Source organism: Pagrus pagrus (assembly GCF_965226575.1).
Source record: "Pagrus pagrus genome assembly, chromosome: 13".
NCBI lineage: Eukaryota > Metazoa > Chordata > Actinopteri > Spariformes > Sparidae > Pagrus > Pagrus pagrus.
The window spans coordinates 31,375,888-31,394,094 of NC_140197.1; the positions used below are offsets into that span (position 1 = coordinate 31,375,888).

An 18,207-nucleotide genomic window follows, 5' to 3' on the forward strand; every position below is an offset into this window, starting at 1 on the left:
GGAAGGGGCGGGGCTTCAGCTCTGCGGTACCTGAGGGGCGGGGCTTCAGCTCCGTAGTACCTGAGGGGCGGGGCTTCAGCTCTGTTGTAACCTGAGGGGCAGGGCTTCAGCTCTGTAGTAACCTGAGGGGGCGGGGCTTCAAAGAAATTAAAGTTATAAAGTTATAAAGTTATAAAGTGGCGTACAGGCGTTTTTCAGACACCTGGTTGTTGACAGGTGTGTTGAAGTTTGTTTCACTGAAGCTGAAACATTTTGTGGAACAAGTCGTTGTTCATCACTTTAAAGTCACGACTCTCAGAAGCTTTTGAATATCATTTTAATAGTTCACTCTCGATCAATAATCTTTAGATAAGGCACACTGTGATTCCAGATACATTCAGGTTAGACAGGTAATAAACACCTGACAGCAGATGTGAGTCACCCTGCGTGACGTCGTTATAATCAGAGCTCAGTGTTGCTCAGTGAACAGTTATAACTCATAATCACTGACTGGAGTCAAACACAGCGGTGAGTTAATATAACTGAAGCTAAAACAAATCGTCCTGTGTGAAACGTTCAAGACGACGTAGAAAAGCAAGTAAAAGACCAAATCAAATATGAAACACAGCAAACTGAGTATAAACTGATCATCTGAAGACGATCTGACGAGTTAAAGCTGCAGAACGTCACGAGAGAACCACGAGAACCTGATCGTTAGCTTTACCCTCCCTCACCATGTGAACACACTGAACAGTGTGAAACAGCAGTTCACATGTGAGGCGTTCAAAGGCACATGTGTTTTCCAGATGTTTCACATGTGATGCGTTCAAAGGCACATGTGTTTTTTCATAAATGTTTGAATCTCAGTTCAGAATATAAAACAAAGAAAAACAACAAACAAACGAGAACAAATCTAAAATCTTCAGACTGGATCAACAGACTTTTGTGTCTCTGCTGGTTTATAATGTAATATAATATATTTATAATAAAGTGTCGTGTGTTCAGGACTCCTCCTCTTCATCAGTTTCTTCATCACGTCAGCAGCTCTTCTCTTACTGAGGGTCAAAGACAACACAAGTTCATTCATGTAGAAATACAGAAACAGTCAGAAACAAACACACAAACACAAACAGTTTGAAACACATCTGAGAAAACTGAATCATAAAACCATCTTCCACACTGAAACACAAACAGCAGCTGGAGTTCAGGTCATCACGAGCTCACCATGCAGCTGTGTTCAGGGGCGAAGGTCACACCTCTCCCCACTCTGTCCTGAGACCCGCTGCTGCTGCCGCTCACCGAGCTCTTCCTCATGATACCTGCAGCACAAACACAGGTGACTTCAACACTGCTATTATAAACTGCATCATTCTGTTCATCCTGCAGGCTGCAGTGCCTCCTCCCACCTGCAGGGGACATCACGTCCAGTCTCTGCAGGCTGTTTTTGCGAGACGGAGGGTAGTTTCCGGTCTTGGAGAGGCGGCGTTGGCGATGGTTCAACATGGCAGCTGGAGAGACGATACCAGGGGGCGGGACTTTACCCATCCTCAGGTACAAGTCCTCAATCTCTCGCTTCTGACTGGCCTGCAGGTCGTGCACCTCCGCCAGGTGTCTGAGGTGAGAAGGAGAGGGTGAGAAATGATTCATGTGAAGTCTCCTCAGGTCAGGTTGTGATCTCTGTGATCACAGCAGACGAGCTGCATGGAGACATCTGATGTTTAAATCATCTCCAGCTGCTTCAGGTGTTCAGCAGAACGCTGCAACTCTGTTTTACTGTGAAGCTCCAGAAATGTTCTGTGGACTACGAGACTTCACCTGACTTTATATCATCAGGAGGAGACGATGACTGAGCCTGACTTTATATCATCAGGAGGAGACGATGGCTGAGCCTGACTTTATATCATCAGGAGGAGATGATGACTGAGCCTGACTTTATATCATCAGGAGGAGACGATGACTGAGCCTGACTTTATATCATCAGGAGGAGATGATGACTGAGCCTGACTTTATATCATCAGGAGGAGACGATGACTGAGCCTGACTTTATATCATCAGGAGGAGATGATGACTGAGCCTGACTTTATATCATCAGGAGGAGATGATGGCTGAGCCTGACTTTATATCATCATTACATGAACGTTGTTATGAGTTACTAATTCAGTCACATATCAGACATGAAGGTTGCTCAGCTGTCTTCATGAAGAACAATCTACTAGTTCATCGTTAATATATTCAAACGAGCAGAGTGAATAATGTTGTTTGTGAGTTAAACGTTCAATCTGCAGTAAAAATGTAGATCAGAGATGTTGTTCAGCTGTGACGAGTCGAAGACTCGTTATCAGTTGTTGATGTGCAGTTTGAGGAGCTGAACTGCAGTTGGCTGAGTTACTCAGCAGGTGGCAGCAGAGAGCGAGGAGCTCGTCATGGTAACCTGGAGCAGCTGGACGAGGAAGACAGCACACGTCCTCCTCACATGGTCTGAGCTGAATGTGTCCTGCCTCCTGTCCAACACACCTGCATCAGACGCAGCCTGAGCAGATGTTGACGCTCGTCCTTCGCTGAGCGGTCAGTTAAAGTTCGCCGTGTTCATTCAACAAAATTAGTACTTTAAATAAAACTGTTTTCAATCGACCAATCACCTTTCACGCAGCTGCTCTAGCTCCACCCACATCTCCTCATTCTCGCTCTCTGATTCGTCAGAGCTGATGCATGGTGCAGAGCGACTCCATGATTGGCCGGGGCTGCCGGTCGTCCCCTCCCACAGGCTGACGCTCAGCCTCCGGCTGCTCCTCCTCTTCTTCTCCTCCTCTTCCTCCTCTTCCCTCCTCCTCCTCTCCCCTTCCTGCTGTCCTCCAGGGTTGTCACGGTAACCCAGAAGACGTCCAGGTGGGGAGACGGTCACTGAGCTGATGCTGCTCTCTGATTCGCTCTGGTCCTCTGTGCTGCTCTCTGAGCTCTCTGATTGGTCCTGTCTGGATGGAGGCGGGGAGTGGGCGGTGGGTGTGGCCTGACACAGGGGGCGTGGCTCCTGATTAGAGACAGGAGGTGTGTCTTCAGAGGGCGTCACCTTGAAACGTCCGACGGTGAAGATGGAAGTTTTCTTCACTGAAAGACGAACAGAGGAACATCCTTTTTATTAGCTTAGCATCAGCTAACACAGGAACCACCCAGCTAACATTAGCCTGACAACTAGTCGTTAGCTAACACATTCACGCAGCTAACATTAGCCTAGATGAACTGACACTGTTCAGTGTTTTGTTTCTGAAGGAGGCTCGTACAGTAAAGATGTCTGGACTGACTGAAGTTAACCAGGGTGGACCATGACTGACAGACAGACAGGTGTGTCTTACCCTCCTGTATGGGGGACAGTCTGGGTGACGGGGAGACGGGGGAGGACACCTGGACGAGAGGAAGAACATCATCATCAGAGTGACAGTTTACACCATATGCTGTTCTGTGTTACTGCTGTTTGGATTTTTTCCCGATGTCGTCACGATGAAATTAAGAAAATCAACTTGAGTTTAAAATCACAGCAGCAAAGAAACAAAAGAAAAACTTTAAATAATTCAATGAAAAGAATAAGAACTGTAAAGAAATAAAAGGTTTCCTGTGTTTGTATCTCACTCTGTTGTGAGGAGTAGAGACAGGAGGCGGTGAGGAGGTGGACGGGTCAGAGAGCGCTGCTCTATGACTGGGAGCACTGGACAGACTGGGAGCACTGGACGGACTTGGAGCACTGGATGGACTTGGAGCACTGGATGGACTTGGAGCACTGGACAGACTGGGAGCACTGGACGGACTTGGAACACTGGACGGACTTGGAGCACTGGATGGACTTGGAGCACTGGACAGACTTGGAGCACTGGATGGACTGGGAGCACTGGACGGACTGGGAGCAGAGATGGTCTCTGAACCTGTGAACCACATCAGTGATCAGTGAGTCGGTTCAGTGTGGTGTGATGTCACTGTGATGTCAGCAGGGACTCACCATGAGGGGGCGGCGCTGAGCCGACCTTCAGCTGAGCGGAGCTGTGAGGCTGAAATGAAGGAACATCCATTGAAGGAACATTAGCCTGGAAACTAGTCGTTAGCTAACACATTAACCCAGCTAGCATTAGCCTGGAAACTAGTCGTTAGCTAACACATTAACCCAGCTAACATTAGCCTGGAAACTAGTCGTTAGCTAACACATTAACCCAGCTAACATTAGCCTGGAAACTAGTCGTTAGCTAACACATTAACCCAGCTAACATTAGCCTGGAAACTAGTCGTTAGCTAACACATTAACTCAGCTAACATTAGCCTGTAAACTACTCATTAGCTAACACATTAACTCAGCTAACATTAGCCTGTAAACTAGTCGTTAGCTAACACATTAACTCAGCTAACATTAGCCTGGAAACTAGTCGTTGGCTAGCACATTAACTCAGCTAACATTAGCCTGGAAACTACTCATTAGCTAACACATTAACTCAGCTAACATTAGCCTGTAAACTAGTCGTTAGCTAACACATTAACTCAGCTAACATTAGCCTGGAAACTAGTCGTTGGCTAACACATTAACCCAGCTAACATTAGCCTGGAAACTAGTCGTTAGCTAACACATTAACTCAGCTAACATTAGCCTGTAAACTACTCATTAGCTAACACATTAACTCAGCTAACATTAGCCTGGAAACTAGTCGTTGGCTAACACATGAACACTGTGTTAACAGAAGCTCACCTGTCCCTGAGGTGTGTCTGGAGTCCGGCTGGGCGGCGCCTGCTGCTGAATGTCAGGGGCGGAGCCTGTTTGAGGGGTGGGGGGGCGGTAGGAGGACAAGGGAGGGGAGAAGGAGGCGTCCCTGAGCTTTGAGCTCAGGGCGGGAGACATGGGGGGAGAGAGGGAGGCCTGCAGGGAGGGGAACGGGGGAGACAAGGCCTGGGGGTGAAAGCCCTGGTTGGGGGTCCCTGCTGGGGGCATGAGGGAGTGGGCCACACTCATGGCCAGAGAGAGAACGTTGGCCAGAGAGAAGAGAGGCTGGTCAGGCGGAGGCCAGTGAGGAGGAGGAGGAGGAGGAGGAGGAGCTGAGGCGGAGGAGGGGGGGGTGAGGAGGGAGTAGGGGGGAGATGGGAAGTGATACTGAGGAGGAGGGGCAGAGTCCGGGTGGAAGTAATGGAGCGGGTATGAGAGAGGCTGATGGGAGGAAGCTGGAGAGAGACGAGGAAGAGACGAGGAGGAGACGAGAAGGAGATGAGGAAGAGATGAGAGGAGACGGGGAGGAGACGAGAGGAGACGAGGAGGAGAGGTGAGATCATCAACAGTGAGAATCTTGAGTTGGGACATAAATTCAGTAACTTCGCTGTTAAAATGATCAAAACAAACGTTTCTATGCAGACGATTCCTTCTTTTATACCAAAGAGGGTAACGGTTAGTTTTTAAACGCTCACTCAAGATTTTCACTTTTTTTTTCATCCCTTTGAGTCCAGAACAGAGAAAGGGTCCCACACATCATTAGCATAGCTTAGCACAAAGACTGTAAGCAGGGGGAAACTGCTAGCTTAGCTTCAACAAAAGAAATAACAATCACTATCCAACAATCCCAAAGTAGTGATGGAGGGTTGTGAGTGTACTTTTTATAAAGTAAAAGTAAGTATAAAAAGTATAAATTTTTTATTATTCCATCGTTCCAAAACATGTAACTAATGTAACTAAGTAAATTTACTTAAGCACCGTAGTATAATATAAGTATAATTCTGAGATACTTTACGAGATTATTTCCATAATCTGCTTCTTTATACTTCCGTTCCACCACATTTTGGAGGTAAATATGGTGCTTTTACTCCACTACATTTATTTAATATTTTCAGTTACTAGTTACTTTACAGATTACATGCTGCATCATTTTGAATTACCTTAATTTATTAGAAATCGGATAAAAACCCGTGATTCTGATAATCAACAATTGTGAATACCAGACACACCCATAGTAAGTGTACATGTAAATAAATGAGTTATTTTACTTTTACTTGTAATTTTGTTGCATCATTTATTTACCATTTATACTCCTGTTATACCTTTCTTTTTATCTTCGTGCTAAGCTAAGTTAAACACACCCTGGATCTCCACAGAGGTGAAACAGATGTTCAACTGAAACATCTGGACGTAACCTGATTGTTTACTTAAATATTAAGTGTTGATAAAAGTTGAATAGTTGAGTTGAATATTATCAGCAGAGGCGGGACGACTCCACAATTTACTGATGAGGGACTTTTCCAATAATCTCTGAGGAACTGGAGACCAGGCTGATACGCACCTGAGGAGGTGTGAAACGACTGTGACCTCAGGGATCTGACGGAGGGCGTGGCCTCAGGGTCGATGTAGAAGTCTACACCCTTCATGGGGGAGGGGTCAGCGTCTGCAATGTCTGATTAGAAGACACATCAATTAATCAATGAGGCGTTTAAAGACAAAGACTCTGTTAACATGACAACAGTTTTCAATTGTACTATTGTAATTCACATGCACACACACACACAGTGTAGAGAGGAGATGAGTGAAGGGGCTGCCACATGCCCGGCGCCCAACGAGCAGTGTTAGGGGTCGGTGCCTTGCTCAAGGGCACCTCGGCAATGCCCAGGATGTGAACTAGCATTCTCCACTACTAGTCCACATCATACTTTTTTGGCCCACCTTTGAGTCCCCAAGCCAAGTCCCTACGGACTATACGGCCCAATGTCATTAAAGGGAAGTTTTCATTTGTGTTTTAAAGAAGTTCTGCGATCATACGACAAACGGTCCTCCGTCACACGGATCCTCAGACGGGTGAAAACGCTGTAACTTTGTATTCAGACACAACAGGATAAGACCAAACTCCTCCTGCCTTAATGAACTGAGGAGAGTCAGCAGCACAAACAGCTGAACAGTCAGCCATTGTTGTTGTCCTGCTATGTGCTCGTGGCCGAAACATGACACACATACACAAAGTGAAGCTGTGTTGTCACATTTCACAAGAAAACATCGAGACAGTTCACATGACGACGGTGTTCTTAAAGACTTTAAAGTTTGTGTTTTCAGCCCCTTAAACGCAACAAAAGTTCACCATTTTATACAAAAACCGTTGTGGTGTAAACCCTTCGTTGTTAAATGCATCTAGAAAGTGACACAACAATCACATAATAATAACAATACATTAAAGTTATGTAGCACTTTTCTAAATACTCAAAGACGCTTTACAAGGAAACAACAAGAAACATAAAACCAAGATAACCAAAGCTCACTGCTCATTTCACTACTGACAGGAAAGAGTTTCATATCAATACTACGGTTACTTTTACACCTTCTTAACCTTTTTATAAACTATTGTTTATAAAATGTTCCTCCTTCTTTTCTCACCAGGAAGTGAAGACGAGGACAGAGTCCTGGAGAGGCCTTGGGCCGGCAGGTTCACCTGAAGAAAGAAAATGAACCGTCAGTCTGTTTGACTGTAGAGATGAAATGATTTGACATTTAAATAATTTATTTTTAATCTAAACGTCTTTTTATTCTCTGGTGTCAGTTTTCTCAATATGTATAATAATATGTAATAATAACAAAACGAGACATTTGAAGACAAACTGGAAGAAACATTTTTGACTTTTCTGATGTTTCAGGACGAAACAAGTTTCAGAAAACTAGTCGTCACAAACACACCGTGACCCCGGGCAGCGTGGAGGCAGCCAGGTGAGATAACCTGTCCGTGCTGGCTGGCTGCTGTTGTTGCATCATAGACTCCGCCCTCTCGATGATGTCATACATGCGGAGGATGAATCCTTCTCGCTCTGATGGCAGGATGAAGTCTCTGTGGATCTGAACACAGCACAGTTCAGACATGTACGTTTACATAAAGTTAATTCTTTAGAGCTGAACTGCGTCCAGTCGTCAGCGTATCAGCGTGGATCTCATCTAAACAGCTTTGCAGGAACAAATAATATATATCCTGTCGTCATGTCAGTGAAGTCCGCTCTCTGATTGGCTGCAGGAGCTCACCATCACCGAGGCGATGTCCTCTGGATTGTCTCCATCGAGGTCAAACTTAAAGGTCACCATCTTACTGTTGTGAGTCTGCAGCTGACACTCCACCACCCGGTCCACCAGGTCTGACACCTGAACGCACCACACACACACACACACACACACACACACACACACACACAGTCACGTACATCATGTTATACATCATATATGAACACAATGATGACAGAGACTCAGGTGTTCACCCCTGTGATCGTCAGTCGAGCCCTCGCTCGCCTCCTGAAATGCTTCATTGCTGTTCGCTTAGTTACTTCCTTGTTGCTCTTGTCTGATTGGCCGTCAGTGCCGTCACTCAAACCTGAGGTCACATCAGAGGCATAGCTGCAAACACAGAGTCGGACGATGGACATTTTTATAAAGTGAGGACATGTAAAGACAATTTTGGAAAGTTAGGACATTTGGGTCATACTGATGAATGTCCTCAGAAGTATAGAACAAAACATGCATATGTGTGTGTTACCTGTCTACAGGTGAGGAGAAGCCGCAGACTGATCCAGGAGACGGTCGCTCGGCATTGTGGGACACAGCGATGCTCTGGAGAGGACACAAACAAATCAGTTCTACCTGATCAAACAGGAACAACACCTCTCAGAAGTTGAGTCAAGTCTCACAGAGCTGATTGGTCCACAGCCGCCCCCTAAACTATACTATAGCCACGCCCCTATCTATACTAAGCCCCGCCCCCTGCTCACCTTGGGGAAACGCAGCACAGGGAGGGGCGGTCCTTTGGAGGGAGTGCGGACCAGACGGCCAGGAGCAGCCTCGGGTCGAGGGGTTTCCTGAGCCACCTGAGCCGGGCCGGGGTCAAATGAGATGGGGGCGGGGTTTGTAACATGAGGGGGCGTGGCTTCAATCTCCAGGACACCTGAGGAGTTGTCCATCTCGCAGTCCGCTGCCATGGCAACCAGAGGAGACAGAGACATAATTAATTATATATTCACTAAAACATTTAAAGGATAACTACCGTTTTTTACAAACTGGACCTTTTTTCTAGCAAAATATACGATCATTTACTCACCCAGATAACTTTGGTGTCATTTGGCGTCGTTCGGATGAAATTAGATCCAGTGGAGCGCCGATATATCCATATAATGCGAGTAACGGGGCAGCGACACACAGCCTCTATATAACACATTATCGTGCTGTTCCCCTCTGAGTCCGGGCTCGTCTGTTATCAACATCCGGGGTCAAACTAGCAGTAGCAGCTACAGGTAAACAAGCCGGCTGTCGTGGGTGCGCGCAGCTCAGAGACGACATCTTCCAGGTCAGAGGTAGTAGGTCAACCTACAGACCCGGATGTTGACAACAGACGAGCCCGGACTCAGAGGGGAACAGCACGATAATGTGTTATATAGAGGCTGTGTGTCGCTGCCCCGTCACTCGCATTATATGGATATATCGGCGCTACACTGGATCTAATTTCGTCCGAACGACGCCAAATGACACCAAAGTTACCTGGGTGAGTAAATGACCATATATTTTGCTGGAAAATTTATCCTTTAAATTTAAGTTTTAAATTATATGGACATAAAATAAAACACTAATAATAAATAATATGATTCAAACAATAATATAATGAATATAAATCATTAGACACGTCTGATGATATAAATATAAAGTATGATCCTGACATGTAGCCGAGGAGTGTGAGGTGGGTTTGGAGGTCTTCTCGTCGTCCTCGTCTCCGTCTCCTTCCGTCCTGCTGGAGACGCTGCTGATCCCAGAATCCACTGGGCTGCCGCTCGATGACAGCATCGATGATGTCATTGTCACTGAGGGCGGGGTTTGCATCCAGGCGGGTGCTGAAACAGCAGCTGAGTCCAGCTGTGAGTGCAGTCAATTTTAATCTGGATGAGAACTATTGAATTCTGATTAATAATAAAATTAAATATCTTTTATATTGTAAACGATCAGGCGATCGGTGACATAATCAATTAAATGTTGGGATGATCAGATGAGACGTCAACATCAGGTCAACTCAGACAGCAAACCTGAGTCATGTTTCCTGAAGAGGTGAAGAAAACTTTCTAACTGAGAAACTCAGCTCACTTAAATGTTCTTTAACAAACAGTGAAACATGCAGTGAGATTGTTTTAACTTATTTTAACTAAATCCTGGAAAATATTGAAACTTTGCATCATAAATTCATGAACATTATTCACAGCACTGGCAGATTTTTTAACCTGTTTAAAGAAAATAAGATGTAAACGAATAAGATGGACTCAGAGTTTAATGACTCCATGATCTTTCCTCTGGCGCCCCCCTGAGGACAAACTGAGAACAAATGATCAGGGTGTAATGAACTCTGCAGCCTGGAGGGGGCAGCAGTCAGGACTACATGCTGACTGGGTCTGTGTTTCTATTGGACCAAAAGTCCTGTAAATGAGACGTGCTATAATCTCCAAAACATAAAACTTTATTTAAACTGAGACGTCTCAGCGGTCAGAGAATCATCTGGTTGGAATAAAGAAGTGAATCATTTTATTTTGATCTATTTATTTATCTGTGTAACGTGTGTTTGTAAACAGATATGTGCACATTTTCACATTCTTTGATGTCTTTGTCAACATCTGTGAACACCTGGTGTGTAAACAAACAAACAAACATGTCTGACTGTGAGTAAACACTGCCAGCAGGAGGCGCTGTGTGTCACCATGGAAACAGCTTCAAACACACCTGATTGGCCACATTCCCAGCAGCAGATGTGTCCGTCGCAGCTGCAGGCTTCTGATTGGCTGTTTCCGGTGGTTGGGGGGCCGGGTCGGGCTCCTCCTCCAGCACGCGGCGCCGTTTGTCCCGCTGACGCTTTATTGCCGTCACTCTGTGCCTGATCGCCTTGGCAACCAGTTTATAGTCCGCCTCACACAGGAAGCCCAACACCACCTGAGAGACAGAGAGGGAGAGACAGGTGAGTCTGCCAGGTGATGATGTCACCAGCATGATGTCATGAGCGTGGCGGTGCAGGTACCATCTCCTGGGCCACCTCCTCGGGGACGTCTTTGTAGAGCTCGAACAGGAACTCGATGGCGTTGTTGTCTTTGTATTTCCCGTGCAGCTTCTTGTTGTGGTCCATCCGGAGCCAGAGCTTCAGCGCCGCCTTCGAGCCGTCGTCGTCCTCTGCCAGGTCCACGTTGACCCCGAGCTGCTCCTGGAAGAACCGGTGGTCCAGCAGGTCCTGAACCGTGAACCTGCAGGAGGAGACAGGAAATTTGGAAATGTTCAAAGACTGCAGTCATGTGTTGTCTGTTGGTATCATTTAGTTTTTAAAAAAATGTTTTATTTATAATCTGTCAAACTCGCTGTTTGAATTAAGAATGAAAAGAAAAAATGTATAAAACTTTAACAGGTGAAGAAGAAACAGAAGATCAAAACATGACCTGAGTCACCTAACTTCATCTAATCTAAAACTATCGAGTCTAAACAGTGAACTGAAGTCTGCGCTACCCTGAGCTAATGTTGCTAATGCTGAACGCAGTGCTGCGCTGTGATTGGTCAGTTACCTCTCGTTGCTGTCGGTCCGTATGCAGCCTTCGATGATCTCCTTCAGCTCAGGGACCTTGACTTTGGAGAAGCTGTCGGGTTTGATCCCCTGAGAGACAAACAGGCATCAAACGTCTGAACAGAGACAGGAAGTGGATGCATTCAGGTGGGCGGAGCCTTACGCTTGTGACTTTGCGGTAGATCTGGGCGGCGTTCTGACACTCAGAGTACGGATACTCGGACGTCGCCATCTCCAGGATGCACATGCCGAAGGCGTAGACGTCCACAGCCTCGTCGTACTTCTCCTCGTACATCTCTGGAGCCATGAACTCTGGGGTCCCTGAACGCATCATGAGTTAACAGTAACGTCAGCTAACGTCTAACACTGACTCACAGCAGGTTTTTGGATTGAATGAAAAGTAGAAAAGTTCCAGATTAGATGGTTTGTCATCAACATTTTTGGCCCTGCTGGCTCTCCGTACTCGCCGTGTTCTTACCGATGACGCTCTTGGCGAACGAAGCCTTCTTGAGTGTGGCGAGGCCCAGGTCGCCGATCTTGACGGAGGCAGTGGGTCCAGTGATGAAGACGTTGTCACACTTGAGGTCTCGGTGCAGGATGGGGGGGCAGCGTGAGTGCAGGAACTGAAGGCCCTTCAAGATCTGAAAGCTCCAACGCTGCAGCAGCTTCAGCTTCATCTGACGGAACCTGCGCAGGTACCTGAAGAACACAAGGCCCGTCCACACCTGGTGTCAACATCCAGCCTGAGGGATCTATACAAGCTGTACAGACGTGATCGCCCACAGACACAGTGAACACACATTTGAGAGCTGATCCCAACATCACCAGACTCCCTTAACAAATGTGGTGATTTTAAGAGTTGTTGAGTTAAAACAAACTCTCTAACGTAGTGAAACTCTGTCTCTGACAGACTCTGAATCATTGTCTCCTTCTTGTAACTTCAGCATTAAATGAAAACAGTCAGTTGTTTGTTTCCTTGTAAAAAGTGTCAGTTTGTGGCAGCATGGCTGTACCAGCCTGTCTGCTTCTGTGTCTAAAGTGCTAAAGTCTCACCTGCCAACATTTAGCAGCTGTTTGAACACACTGTTTACACTGATTTCACCATTTACACTCAATTTATGAAAGAAGAAACATTGTATTGATCTCAACATGTCACATTTTACAAACACACTAAACAGTAACCAGTATAGACGGGTTTCTGTGCAACGTCATCGCACATATGCGCGCGCAGCCAGTGGAGTCAGCGGAGAAATAAAATGACAAGGAGCTGTTGTGCTGTAAACTGCACAAATCTGCAAAAGGATGGATGGAAACTGTTTAATATCCTGAGGGGATCTCATCCTTTTGCCAAGAGAAGAAGAAGATTGTGGGTCCAGTGCACGTACACCCAGGAATCACAAGGTTTTGCCTTTACTCCCTGTCTCTGGCTGAGCAGGACACCTGCCCTCAAAGCGCAAAACCCTGAACTCGTGTCATAACATTTTAAGTTTTGCACATGACCACAAAGTACATAATTATACGCGTCTAAAGATTTAACTGCACGCAAACTGTCCGTAGTGTGCACACTAGGCTTCTCAATTAGATAACTGTATATGTCGGGCCATCTAACAGCCGACCATTTGGACAAATCTGAAATCCATTCCTCACTCTGAGTATTTTATGGGTCTGGTAGTTTCTCACCAGTACTGAGGACCAGTTGTTCAGGTAATCGGTGCAGTCTGAGCTGCTGAGGCTGTTGAGATAACTGGTCTGAGCCATCGCTGTCAAGACTTAGCTAACGAGCTGTCAGACCTGTAGTGTAAAGTATATTTACAGTGACATTAGCGGGTTTTTTTCTTTCTAAATGTTGGCAGGCCGTAAAGTAGCCTCGTCGTAAACATTTTTACTTTGACTTTGTTAGCGTTCACTAACATTGCCGCCCTGCTCCTGATGTTGCAGACATCCAAAACAGTCGTCACAACCTGGTAAGTTGAGTGAAATTCACGGACATTTCAGCAAGTGTTTTTCTGATTTGTGGTGCAATGAAAGACAAAGCGATCTTTCAATGAAACGACATTTTATTGCAATTGTGTCAGTAAGAACTTACACACAATACGGCATCTACATTGATATCAGTTCACTCTGAAGCAGTCTTTTGCCCCCTGGTTGCGCGCGCACCTAGTATTGTTTGTACACAAGAAACCCGTCTATAGGCTCCGTACGTTTCAAAAATATAAATGAAGACACATATGAATATTAAAGATGGACCCGGTTCTGTGTCCTGCTGACTCACGTCTTGAGGGTCCCGGACGTCATGAGCTCCGTCACCAGGATGGTGCACTTGTGGCCCCTCAGCGTCGACTTCCAGGAGTCGAAGAATCGGACGATGTTCGGATGCTGCAGAGCTTTCAGCATCTCCACCTCCTCATTGAACCTGTGACGCTCGGCCTTGTTCAGACGGTGAGTCTGAGGGTCAAAGGTCAACAAGGACCCAGCTCATTAATGAACACATGAAACACCTGAGGACAGACAGACAGACAGACAGACAGACAGACAGACGGACAGAGAGACAGACAGACGGAGAGACAGACAGACGGAGAGACATCATGCTGACATGAAAACACAAATGTGTCAGATTACTGCAGAGCATAATGGGAAATCAGCAGACACACACACACACAGACACACACACACACACACACACACACACACACACAGGACTCTTGAGTCTCTATAAACATTAATGTTGGACACCAAGAAAATAAATGAGAACCACAAAGACAAAAGTCCAGACAGAGCTGACCTTTGACCTCATTCACTGTGTGTGTGTGTGTGTGTGTGTGTGTGTGTGTGTGTTTGTGTGTGTGTGTGATAAAGTGTTAGTGCTGACTCAGCAGTTTGTTGTACCGTACACACACTATCTGATCAGAGAGACGGCTGCTGGTTGATGTTGATAACAGCACACACACACACACAGACACACACACACACACACACACACACACACACACACCGGTGGGTGGACCTGCCCCAGTAGAAGTTTCCCAGAGTTCACTGGGACAGGACTGGTTAATGAGGACCGTCATGACCCAATCAGCTCTCTGATTGGTCAGATCGAACACACAGACTCACAGCTGACGTGTCACTCACACAGATTCATGTTTGATGTCATGACATCACAGAAATGATGTCATGACATCACAGAAATGATGTCATAACACATGTGTGAGTTGTGTCGTGTCGTGTTGTGTCGTGTCGTGTCATGTTGTGTTGAGTTGTGTTGTGTTGTGCTGGTTGTGTTGAGTTGTGTCGTGTCGTGTCATGTTGTGTTGAGTTGTGTTGTGTTGTGTTGTGCTGGTTGTGTTGAGTTGTGTTGTGTTGTGCTGTGTTGTGTTGAGTTGTGTTGTGCTGTGTTGTGTTGAGTTGTGTTGTGTTGTGTTGTGTAGAGCTGTGTTGTGTTGAGTTGTGTTGTGTTGTGCTGTGTTGTGTAGAGCTGTGTTGTGTTGAGTTGTGTTGTGTTGTGCTGTGTTGTGTTGTGTTGTGTTGTGTTGTGTTGAGTTGTGTTGTGCTGTGCTGTGCTGTGCTGTGTTGTGTTGTGTTGTGTTGTGCTGTGCTGTGCTGTGCTGTGCTGTGTTGTGTTGTGTTGAGTTGTGCTGTGCTGTGCTGTGCTGTGCTGTGCTGTGCTGTGCTGTGTTGTGTTGTGCTGTGCTGTGCTGTGCTGTGCTGTGCTGTGTTGTGTTGTGCTGTGCTGTGCTGTGCTGTGCTGTGCTGTGTTGTGTTGTGTTGTGTTGTGTTGTGTTGTGTTGAGTTGTGTTGTGTTTCTGATGATGTCATAAAAGAACCCGGTGTTATGAATCATAAGGTTCACAGTGAACTTCCTGTCTGATCTGATCCTCGTTCCTCCATCTGCTCCGTCACCACGACAACAGTGAGCATTACCATGACGACCAGGCCGACTTTAATTAAAAGGTTATTAAGATCAACACCGATCAGGGAGGTCTCACTCTCAACCAAACTTAGAATCTGAGTAGTGACATGGACTACAAGCTCAACAAGTCCAGGTGTGAGGAGCACTCAGTGTGTGTCTGTGTGTGTGTGTGTGTCAGTGTGTGTGTGTGTGTGTGTGTCAGTGTGTGTCAGTGTGTGTCTGTGTGTGTCAGTGTGTGTCTGTGTGTGTGTCAGTGTGTGTCTGTGTGTGTGTCTGTGTCAGTCTGTGTGTGTCTCTGTGTCTGTGTGTGTCTGTGTGTGTCAGTGTGTGTGTGTGTGTGTGTGTGTGTCTGTGTGTGTCAGTGTGTGTCTCTGTGATTGTGTGTCTGTGTGTCTCTGTGAGTGTGTGTCTGTGTGTGTGTACCTGCAGCTCACACCAGGCCACCTCCACCGTGGTCTCGGTGTCGAGGCCTCTGTAAACCGTCTTGAAGGATCCTCGTCCGATCTCGATGTTGAACTTGAGGAACCGTCCGTCGGGCGACGAGGCCACCGCCTGCGTCTCTTCTTCGTCGCGCTCCTCCTCCAACTGTTGCCACGGTAACGCCACCCTGCCGGAGTCCGAGAGAGCGGCCGTCGTCTCCTCCCCGGAGTCTGAGCTAGCGTCCCGATTGGCCGGTGGGCCCGCCGCAGCCTCTGATTGGACGTCCTCTGAGGTCGACGTGGTGACGGGAGCGAGAGGAGGAGGACCAGACTCCTCCTCCTCCTCTTCAGGTCTTTTGTTGATGTGGTCATCGGGGGGTCGGGGCAGCATCCTGCTCGGACCGACTCCACCCTCACAGTGATGTCAGAGGAGTGGGAGGAGCTACCAGAGGACAGTTTGTTGAGTCTGACCCATCATCGTGTGTTCATGTTCATCCTGAGTCCTCCCAGACAGCCGAGACCTCCAACCTGGTGACAAACAACTGGTGTGAGAAGGTCTGAGCAGCTTCTGTCCCTGTTGATCTGGACCGAGGCTCAGTTTCATCTACAGACCGTTTCAAGTATCATCACATGACCCCGATCACAGACGGATCTGAGGAGACCATGTTCACACTCTTTATTCAGCTGAGGGCTTCACCAGAGCTGCTGAGCTAACAGTGTTAGCACAGTAGCTCCAGTGAAGACTTCGTGTTATTGAAGGGTTAAATCTGGTCTCCTCAGGTCAGGTCGTGATCTCTGAGATCACAGCAGACGAGCTGCATGGAGACATCTGATGTTTCAATCATCTCCAGCTGCTTCAGGTGTTCAGCAGAACGCTGCAACTCTGTTTTACTGTGAAGCTCCAGAAATGTTCTGTGGACTACGAGACTTCACCTGACTTTATATCATCAGGAGGAGACGATGGCTGAGCCTGACTTTATATCATCAGGAGGAGATGATGGCTGAGCCTGACTTTCTATCATCAGGAGGAGACGATGGCTGAGCCTGACTTTCTATCATCAGGAGGAGACGATGGCTGAGCCTGACTTTATATCATCAGGAGGAGACGATGGCTGAGCCTGACTTTATATCATCAGGAGATGATGGCTGAGCCTGACTTTATATCATCAGGAGGAGACGATGGCTGAGCCTGACTTTATATCATCAGGAGGAGATGATGGCTGAGCCTGACTTTATATCATCAGGAGGAGACGATGGCTGAGCCTGACTTTATATCATCAGGAGGAGACGATGACTGAGCCTGACTTTATATCATCAGGAGGAGACGATGGCTGAGCCTGACTTTATATCATCAGGAGGAGACGATGGCTGAGCCTGACTTTATATCATCAGGAGGAGACGATGGCTGAGCCTGACTATATCATCAGGAGGAGACGATGGCTGAGCCTGACTTTATATCATCAGGAGGAGACGATGGCTGAGCCTGACTTTATATCATCAGGAGGAGACGATGGCTGAGCCTGACTCTTGTTCTGTTTCTTGGTCTCTCTTGTGTTTATGTCTGTAGATGTTCTCTTCTGCACTCTGAGCTGCTCGTCAATAATAACGTGTTAATAATTAGAGTTTATTATTATTATCAATCATTAATGGATCATATCACATCTGTCTCTTATAACTGCTTCAACTCAACACGTTAGGTTTTCTACTGTTTACATTATATTATATTGTTACAGTGTGTGTGTGTGTGTGTGTGTGTGTGTGTGTGTGTGTGTACTCACGGCAGCAGGTCACTTAACGAGGCTGAGCGGAAAAAGCGGAACCAGTAAAACCAGAACAGCCCAGCTGACCCGCAGAGCTGATCCGGTTCTGTGTGAGCTCACTACAAACTCCTGAAAGTCACCACAGAGTGAGACCTCCCCGCTACACTTCCGGCAGTTAAAAAACCCACAAAGAAGAGAACAAACGTCTTCTTCTGCTGCTGCTGCTTCATGCTGTGCGTCTCCTCAGGATGCACGTGCACACTTCACCGTGTCCGCGCACGAGCTCTATCAGCACAGAACAGACGAGCCGGAGCAGACCCCGCCCACCAGCGTGACACCTGTCACCTGGCCTGACGTCACCGTGACATCATCACTGAACGAAGGGATGAATTAATTAATTGAGTAATTAAAACATTTTGTTGGAGTGTGACGTCAGCTACACGCAGCTCACGGTCCTGCTCTCTGATTGGTGGAGGGCTGAACAGACGTCATCAGGTGAACATGAGACTGAAGATGTAAATATAATATTAATGTAACAGGAAGTTCATCTGCAAAGAATTCATTTTATTTCATATTTCATTACTTAAACA

General features: G+C 46.7%; 1 protein-coding gene across 1 annotated transcript; it reads right to left on the bottom strand.

The window, feature by feature from the left end:
• Positions 1-299: 299 nt before the first annotated feature.
• On the bottom strand, positions 300-17,884 carry LOC311268732 (serine/threonine-protein kinase WNK4-like). The gene is made up of 24 exons (XM_084372528.1): positions 17,636-17,884; positions 15,862-16,385; positions 13,804-13,976; positions 12,010-12,230; positions 11,695-11,852; positions 11,533-11,621; positions 11,001-11,220; positions 10,709-10,915; positions 9,664-9,856; positions 8,725-8,924; positions 8,493-8,566; positions 8,218-8,353; positions 7,988-8,104; positions 7,652-7,807; positions 7,355-7,409; positions 6,276-6,386; positions 4,703-5,169; positions 3,968-4,016; positions 3,604-3,893; positions 3,330-3,378; positions 2,619-3,084; positions 1,386-1,591; positions 1,204-1,298; positions 300-1,034 (listed from the first exon to the last, which is right to left on the bottom strand). Exons 2-24 carry the CDS (start codon positions 16,246-16,248, stop codon positions 1,032-1,034), a joined length of 4,122 nt encoding a protein of 1,373 aa, XP_084228654.1. The 5' UTR covers positions 16,249-16,385; positions 17,636-17,884; the 3' UTR covers positions 300-1,031.
• Between the last annotated feature and the right edge of the window lie 323 nt (positions 17,885-18,207).

Coding starts and splice junctions, on each gene's coding strand:
- LOC311268732 (XM_084372528.1), bottom strand. CDS start 16,248: ATGCTGCCCCGACCCCCCGATGACCACATCAACAAAAGACCTGAAGAG. Junction 8,925..9,663: donor CTCACACTCCTCGGCTACAT/GTCAGGATCATA, acceptor TTGCCATGGCAG/CGGACTGCGAGATGGACAAC. Junction 8,567..8,724: donor CTGTGCTGCGTTTCCCCAAG/GTGAGCAGGGGG, acceptor TGTCCTCTCCAG/AGCATCGCTGTGTCCCACAA.